Source organism: Sminthopsis crassicaudata, chromosome 1, assembly GCF_048593235.1.
Source record: "Sminthopsis crassicaudata isolate SCR6 chromosome 1, ASM4859323v1, whole genome shotgun sequence".
Taxonomy (NCBI): Eukaryota; Metazoa; Chordata; class Mammalia; order Dasyuromorphia; family Dasyuridae; genus Sminthopsis; species Sminthopsis crassicaudata.
This window is the reverse complement of record NC_133617.1, coordinates 693051653-693061013: the sequence shown is the minus strand read 5'-3', so window position 1 is coordinate 693061013 and position 9361 is coordinate 693051653. Positions and strand designations below refer to the sequence as shown.

Below are 9361 nucleotides of genomic sequence, written 5' to 3'. Positions count from 1 at the left end.
GCTTTCATCTGAGAGCTCTTAACATAATTGAATATGGCCACCCTGCTAACACAGTAATATTCTTTCTCTGCCAGTAGAAAGGATGCCTCTGGAGGATGTGGACTGTTTGATTTTTATATTTGTCTCTCCATGATGACTTGAACAGTCAGCACTTACTAAAGGACTGAAATGGAATTAGTAAAATTCTTTACTTCTCGTTTTTTCTTCTCTTTCTGTTTTAATGAGTTGTGCCTCTACTTCACAGCATTTCCACAGAGGCTCACTCCAATCTAGCTTAGCCCCTGAACAAGGAAGAAGATGGAACGCCCTTTCTAAAATCATATTTGGGGACTATCTGTGCATTTTTCCCTGAGTTGATGCCCATTAAAAATAACGACTTTAAAAGAGTTGACTGCACGCCACGTTTTCCAAACTCATTTGTTAACAGAACTCCCATTCCACTGCCCAGTAACAACTTTAACCACCATCGAATTGTTCCGTATCTAATGGTGGTAAGAATTTGCACCATAAGTGTATGGTATAGACAAGAGTTATAGGAACATGTATGTTTGAGAATAAAAACCAATCCAGGCTAGCAGCTGCTGAATCAATGAGCAGGACACAGATGCTTAGTGAGGAAAATAATACTTTAATCCTCCAATTATCATACCAAAATCCTTAACTTATTTCCCCCCGAGTGATAAACACAGAGCAAATCATCTAGAAGAAATTAACATATTTTCCCCCATTTTCTTCAACTCTTTTCCCAAACAGTGAATCCTCAAAACAGTGGAAATGGACCATCAAAAACTGACCCTACACACCAAATAGGAGCATTAGGAGAGGAATTGCCTAGGGCAAACCAGGCTTCAGCAAATAAGGGATAAGAGCTGATCAAACCCAAGTCAAACCACAGCAAGGGGGAGAGCAAGGCTGTGTATGTGTGTGTGTGTCCATGTGCATGCATGTGTGTAAAACCATTTTAAAGAGACTGAATGCAAAGTGTTTCTCATTAGGGTATTTATCTGCAGATCAGTTTCCCTTCATTTCTGGCCCTGTGCTCTCAAATGTACATAATATAGAACATGAAACAGGAAACCATCATTAGGCATTTGAAAGCTGCTGCGACTTATTACAGGGTCCATAAATGACTTCTTTCCTTTTCTGCTTGTGTCTTTACTTTCTCTTGGTTAAGACTGTGAACAAGAACTTTTTTATTAACTCCAGTGTATCATCTCCAGGACCTCCCAGACTCTGGCCCTCTGCTCATTTGTACAGAGCGGGAGAAGCTGGGCTCTGATGCCTCTGGCACTTCTGAGCCACTGCTGCTGGGTTTGTAGAGACCCTCCGAAAGCTCAGCATGAGGAAGAGAGAGAACTACCACTCTAAGAATGGTAGGTACCTCCTGCTCCCATCAAGGACCTTCACTGCTCAGGGCACTGGCGCCAGATTAGGAGAAGCCAGAGTTCCCAGGACTGGTGAGGGCTTGAGCTCTCGGATAGGCTACTGGCTGGAAGATGGACATCTGCTCATTTTCAGCACTCTAATGATGGAGAGCCATGAGAACTGTCACCAGCCATGGGGAGGTTTGGAAAGTACATGACTATTTAATGGAGGAATTTGGCCAACACAACATTCATAAGCTAAGAGTGCTGACAAGGGATGACATGGCGCTCAGAGAGCCTGTATTGTCCTCTCAGTCCAAGGAAAATGAAAGTACTCTGGAAAATAGTTGGAGGAGGGAACTTTCACAAAGAACTAGCTTGATCCGGGGAGGAGCACATGGGAGCACACCAGCTGTGCTGTGTGAAACCCTGAGTTTCTCCTCCTCTGTCTGGGACTCAGTTTGAGGCTCTGAACATGAGGGTTGAATTATCAATAGCCTTGGAAGTCTCTCTTCCAGCTTTAGCAATTCTAAGTTCTATGATCTTTCGGTTCTAACAATCTGTGCTTTGTAATCCTCATTCCCAACTTGAAAATTCTAAGTCTCCTTCCAGCCTGAACAGTCTTTAGAAAGGTCTTTCCCAATTCCTAATGTTCTACATTTCAAGATCCCTTCCAGACAGCTTTGACAGTCTATTTTCAGGTCTCTTTTAACTTTGAACTTTCCATGTTCTACAGTCTTCTTAACTCTGGCAGTCTAGGCCCTCTCAACTCTTAACATTTTATGTTCCTTACAATTCTGATATTTTATGACTCCAAGTTACAATTGCAAAACTCCAAATTCACCATAAACATAACTACAGAGCATTACCGTGTAATGACATGTGTAATGCCCAAGATAAAGATTTCAAGTTTATTCACTTTGTGGCTTTTTTGTTAAGCAAACAAAACAAAAAGGGAAATGCAGGATACCTAGCAGAAAACCTTCCCCACATCTGTCATCCACAACCCCATCAAGAGCTCGTTTCCTATTTCTTTCCCATTAGAATAAAGCATGTCACAGCTGTCTGTGTAGAGTAGGCTGCATACAAAATAGTAATTTATGAAATAAAATACAGTCATTTGATTTAGCAAGAGCTATTTCCAATCAAGACCTTAACCCACACCATCAGAACTCCAATGTTTATTTAAGAACAAGGACTGATACGACCGATTCCTGCCGAACTACCAACCACACGCAGGGCTGGATTTCAGACCACACTATTTACTGATGCTTCGACTTTGATTTCAGAAACCACAGAGGCTCAAAAGGCTGAGACAGAGATTGGACAAAACCGGGAGGCAAAGCCTTAGAGAGTCTGGTGCCTTTGCAAAAAAGCTGGGGTCTTATTCATTTCTGAGTTACAAGTGTCCACACCCTCAAGCCACCCAGGGCAAATGGCTTAGCCAAATTTTGTCTAAATCAGGCCACCCACTCTTCCAACTGTACCCTACTGCCTTTTCAGGAGTCAAGAATTTGAATGACATGAAAGACGGGTACCTAGCAAGTGGCCCTCCTAAACGGACTGTCAAAGGACAGAAATGAGGGTCAGCCCTCTGTATGTGCTCTGGATCTCAATCTCATCATCGGTAAAATGAGAGGACGGGAAGATATGACTTCCAGGACCCCAACTCTAAATGTCTGGTGCTCACATACACAATCAGCTCGCTAAGTAGTCCAGAACAGAAAAGTAACAGACACCATACAGAGGGAACCCTATTAACTCAAGGAAAGCATTCGAACATAATCAAGCTCACTTAGTAGTTACAGTGTCTTAGAAGTGATGATATTTCTTGAGGAATTCAGAAGATTCTCTGAGATAGGGCCGTGTCTGAAGTCATTTTCACAAGGACTGCCCAAAAAGTTCTACAGAAAAGTCTTCAGCCATGCAAGTTTTCTACTTATCGAATTCTGGATAAATGAGATAACTGTTTGAGACAACACAACATAGTTTAAAAAAATCACTGAACTTGCACTGAATGGGGCTTGGATTCAAACCCTATCCCCGATAACAATCCGGTTGGGTTTGGACAAAGCCCCTTCTTTGGGTCTTGGTCTTTTCATCCATAAAATGATGGGGCTGGAATGGACCCCCAAACTCTGATACTCTTATCACTCAAGAGCAGGCCACAGTCATTATAAGTAGGCTCTAGATATCTCCAAATGTCAGCGCTTTGGAAGGCTCCTCCCCACTGCCCATTCAGTAGTCAGATCTCTGATTCTGTGGGTGCTGCCAGATCTTCTGGGCCCCTTCCTCCTGGTCAGGGGCCAAGGGTTTGGTTTCAGAATACGCAGAAGCCTCCCAAGGTTCTCAGGGTTAGAATTGGCCCCTGCTCTTGAGGGAGCCGACATGAACTACCATACTCGTACAACTCCAGCAGCGCAGCCTATCGGCATGCTGAGAAGCAGAACGTGAGACACAGAGGGGGCTCTTTTTTGCTGCCACCCTCTCTTTGGCTGGAGCTCTCCGGTGATATCCTATGCAGAGGAGCTCACTGAGTAGCCAGTGAGAGCTGGCTGCTGGTTAGAGGGCCCTTTGGTGCCTGCTTCCATTTATTTTCAGATATAACTATAAGTTCCCAAGTTATGCAAAGATCTGGGACAGTAGCCCCATTAGATTAAAGAAACAGTTTCCCCAAGAGTTGTTTCCTATCTGCAGCCATCTACACCTTTAAAAACCCAAATCAGGCCATCTGACTGACAGTCTCTGATGACCAGGTCACTGGGGTATGAGCCCGCCCATTTCAAACATATGTATATATATATATATATATATATATATATATATATATATATATATATATATCTTTCCTACTAACTGATGCAAAGCAAAATCAAGAAACAATATATACAGTGACCAAAAGGTAAAGTACAAAGAAGAAAACTAAGCTGAACACTATAATCACAATGAAAAATCTCAGCCCCAAAGCAAAGATGAGGCTATGGACTATGGGAGTCAAGCATCAAACGTGCTATCGGTCTAAGATGACATATTGCTTAACTTTGCTGAGTAATTTGTTTTTATTATTCTTTGTTATTAGTGATAAGTCTGGGTATAAGGGTGAATATGTGTAAATATTATTTGAAATTAAAGATGACATAAAAATAAAAAATTATGAATTATTTTTTAAAGTGAGGTATCCCATGTATTACTATGTCAACATCCCTTAGAGCTTGCCACCTTCCATTTCCTGGGGCTCCTCCCTCCCAGACACACAGGTAGGTTGCAGGTAGGTAGAAGGGGCACCTAGATGGTGCAATGGAGAGAGCACAGGCCCTGAAGTCAGGAGGACCTGAGTTCAAATACATCCTCAGATACTTGACTTCACCCCAACTGCCTCACCCCTCTCACTCCCCCCAAAAATGATTTGCCCAATCACAGGCATGTTGTATTCATGGTGCACATTGCCAATCTTGGGTTTTCAGGAGGCTTTCCAGCAGCTCAGGTAAAGATTCCCAAGAGGAACCTACCTGTTGGTGTTATACTCTAATCCTCCAACTTCTTTGCTGGCCTGTAAAAGATCCAGAATTCCTGCTGAGCTCCCACTCTCCTTCTTTACTTTGGAATTGCGGCCTGGCTTGGCTTCCGTATCAATATGGAGAGAATCCTCATCTGATGAATCATCACTCTGTTGAGACAAAGCAAAACCCACAGGTGATGCAAAGTGAACCAAAGATCCATGGTACTCAACAGCAGGCTTCTGCTAGGGAATGGATTTTTATTACAGGAGGACCCTTGTTTTCCCCTTTGGGAGAAAAAATGGCCAGGTAAAGAAACTTGAGCTCTTAACAGTTTGAAGCGAGCTCTGAAAATAGTACATGTATGGCCAGAGTCAAAGCTTGATGCCTGAGCCCACTCGTGTACCTGTGCATAGATGTGGGTACCAGGTTAGATGTGGGCTCAGAAGGAATACTGCCCTAGCAAGGTCCCCTCTCCTTGCATCCAGCTTTGAGAAAGGACCACTGCCCTCCAGGCACAAAGTCAAGAAGCCTTTTCCTTATTTCTCAGAACTCTCACCCAGGTTAAAACAGAGGATATTTGGATCAGCACTATCAGAAGGGGAAAGAAGGGAGAAAGATTCAATATCCTTAAAGTAAAAGGGCAGAAGCTACTTTTACATGTGAAGAGTTCATGGAACTAAGAGATTTACTCTAAATCTAAATTCTGGGATCCTTTGTACATTAACAGTTCTTTGCACTCTGCCCTGTTGGTAACAATGGCCGGCACAAGCTACCACCGAGAACAACTAGCTGCCCACCCAACAAGCCTTGCTTTCATTCCCATTCCGAAGCAGACTGGGGAGCAGTCACCTGATCCAAAAATGCAGCAAAAGAGCATCAGGAATCTGGAAGAAAACTGTCCATACATGGCCAGTAAAAATAGAAGGGCACAGTGGGCAGAGAAAGCAGTTTGTCCTTTAGGATGGTGGCAAATGACATCTTTCTCTTTGGAACAGATCAGCTACAGATAAAGTTCAATAGGTGGCATAATGTTCAATAAATATTCAGTACAGAACAATGACTGTTGGTTGTAGTTGTTTCTACGGAGAACAAAGATTAATAGCTAGCATTTACATAATGCTAGCATGTATACAGCACATCAAGGCTTGGAAAACACTTTGTAAACATTATAAACATTTTTGCTTTATTTCTCGTCCCCAACAACCCTAGGATCTAAGTGCTACTATTATCCTCATTTTTAGCAAGAGCAAACTAAAGCAGACAGCAGTTAAGTGACCTGCCCAGGAGCTACCAAGTGACTAAGAGAATAAGAATTTAGATTTTCCTGTGCCTAGGTCCGGCACTCTCTCCAGTGCACTACCACCCAGCTGCCTAGATTAGACAGACAGGGCACATGCAGTCAAACCAGTGGTTCTGGTAAAAAATAGAAGCAATGTGTCCCCAAGAAATCGTTAATTACATCCACAATTTATAATTCCTCTTGTGTGTGGAACCTCTTTCTATGAATGAATGCAGACTTAAGACTCTTCCCTGACTTAGTAGGTGGTCTTCAATGGCACAGAGACTAAAAGAATTCACCACCTTTGTGCCTGGACATCATATTACATATAGTTCAATGGCTTGCCCATAAATGAAAGCCTTTCCTGTTTGTTAGGACCCAACAAAGCTAAGACTTTACTGTATCAATATTATCATCATTGTCACCATCAATATCATCACAGATAGCAATGATTTGGTACTTTATGGTTTACATATGCTTTACATATGTTAACTCATTTTATCTTCATAACAGTCCAGTGAGGAAGGTGCTGTTATCATCCCAATTTTACAGATGAGGAAACTGGAGGGTGAGAGCGGTTACTTGACATTCAGGTCACACTGAAAGTCTAAGAATGGATTTAAACTCAAATTCTCCTGATTCTAAATCCAGCGTTACATCTACGACATCATCCAGCATGGCTGGTCACCTCCACACCAGAATGAGTGATGGAACAAGAACCTGAATTACATAAATGAGAACTTAGAGCAAAATAGATATACAAGAGTCCCAAAAAGGGAGGGATTTTTCCAGCAGAGCAGATCAGGGGAAAAGCTTCCTGGAAGAGAGAAGGCAACTAAGATGGCATTGTGAGTCGTGGAGGAATATTTAACACTGATCTTAACCTCTACCTGAAGACATATTTGTGAAGTGACAGCTTCATCAGGCGAAGGTCTCATTTAAGATTGGGGTTAAAAATCAACCAATATTGTTTTTGAGGTTGTTCCTTAGCCATAGAACGCATCTTTACACTCCCCCCATTCCCCATAATCTGCCGTCTTCCTAAAGACATAAGGGAGGTTTGAAATAGTCTATATAAAGCCAGCACAAAAATGCACAGGACAAATAGCATCAATCTAGCACTATAACAGTTCTTTCTAGGAAAACAGTCCATCACTAGTGTTCTGGTTTTACGGCAAAATGCCACGACATTTTTCATTATTCAGTTCGTGACCTTAGTTGGAACACAAGACATGTCAATGAGCCATGTCACTGAACAGATAACACATTTGATGAAGTACAAACTCACCTTGTATAATACTGATTCAACCTTTGGCTTCTTCACGGGTGTGTGGTGGATGGTTTCCTTCTTATCTGATAAAACTAAAAGAAAAAATGAAATTGGCATGATAGGATTTTCTTGAAGAAAAAGCTCATCTTTCACACATCTGGATAATGATATGCACTTCTTGACTGGGTCTACAAAGCAAGTCCAGCACATGCTGCTTGTTGAAAATGTTTCCTCATGCTCCCCTGAGGAATTCTTCAACTAAGGAGTTTGAGGTCAGTGCCATAACTGAACACAAGAAGAAATATAACTTACAGGACAAATCTCTTTTTGTTGTGTTTTTCTTTCTTCTAATTGGAAATTCATCAATTTTGAGCTCTCCATCATCAGACACATATTCATATTCATCCCGAATGGGCTTGGTTTTGTCTTCCTTGAAGTTTTGTAAGGACCCAAATACCCCGGGACTCGTCTGGGTTTTAATGCCCTTGGAGCTATTGCAACAACAACAACAAAAAAAAAAAAATAGAACTCATCAGTCAGGTTCATGCATTCACACAACTCTTTCTCCTTAAAACTGGAATTGTTGACTTCCATGAGACTCTTCCTTACTCTGAAGCAAGTAACCATACCACTAACTAACTAAAAAGGACTTCTTAAACTTTTTTCTTTCATGCCCAAGAAATTTTTATGCAACCCCAGATATACAGATACTTAAAATAGATTTTAAAATGAAATATTTACTGATAATAAATCATAAAGAAATTTTAAAACTATTCTTTAGTATATGCATAATTTTACCATTTATTAAAGATGAAAGCAAATTTGCATACTGAAAACATGGATGTGTTTATTTTTACATGAAGAATTACATATTGGCAGAATATTTGAAACCTTTTACTGTTACCAAATATTTCGTGACCCCCAAATTCAGTTACACAACTCCATATGGAGTTGTGACCCATAGCTTAAGAAGTTTTGCTCTAAATGATTTCAAATCCCCAAGAGGAGGATTGCATAGAGCTTAGACTAACTATTGAGGTCAAAGTCAGGAAGACCTGAATTTTAATTCTGTATTTAATTCTGGATACTTATTAGCTATGTGATCCTGAGCAAGGTGGTCTCAGTTTCCTCATCTCTAAAATGCACACAGTAATAATCCTGACTTCACAGAGCTATTATGAAAATCAATTGAGATAATGTAGGTCAAGCTTTTCACATACTGTAAAGCATTAAGTCAATGTGCGCTATTATTAGTCCCAAATAATTTAGCATGATCTGAAAGAACCCTTGGGGTTTTTCACATCCCCCACTTATGAGGCCCACATTAAGGCTTCCTTTTCAGTCTTCCCAAATCTTCTCTTTATACCTCCTCCCCAATATATCTATACCTATAGCTATCCACATAAATAGATATAGATATAAATTATAGACATGTTCTCATTGACAACCCTCACAATGCATGGTCTATATAAGGAATTGTCAGAAAATATTTTTGATTCCCTAATAGCAAAAAAAAAAAAAAAAAAATGGATAAAATGAAATCCAAATAATACAGGGTTATAGAAATGAGACCTCTTGAAAACAGATACTATTATTAATAACTGATAATCTTTTTTTTTAAACCTCACTAATGTTAGATACACTGATACCATAACAAAGATCTAGCAGAATGCTACACAAAGAACATATGGTATCTAAGTTACTAATTATGACATAAATACCATGAATTACTTTACATTTTCAAGAAATTTTATTGAAACTCATTATAAGGATACCTGTTTTAACCTGTTCCCATATGAATCACGGAGGTAATATAAGTCTATTGGTTTTGGCACTAGAACACAGTAGGAGCTTAATGAATGCTTGCTGTTCAGGTAACTAGGTCTCCACCTAAAAAGTGTGAGCTGAAAACTATATGGCACTTTGAGGCTTTCAAAGCCCTTTATAT

At 40.5% G+C, this 9361-nt stretch overlaps 1 protein-coding gene across 1 annotated transcript in view; it reads right to left on the bottom strand.

Moving 5' to 3' along the window:
• The window catches only part of PHF2 (PHD finger protein 2), a 190869-nt gene that overhangs the window by 16879 nt on the left and 164629 nt on the right, over positions 1-9361 (bottom strand). Inside the window, 3 exon segments of the mRNA XM_074283656.1 lie at positions 4874-5031; positions 7432-7505; positions 7726-7904. Coding sequence (XP_074139757.1) covers positions 4874-5031; positions 7432-7505; positions 7726-7904 — 411 coding nt within the window.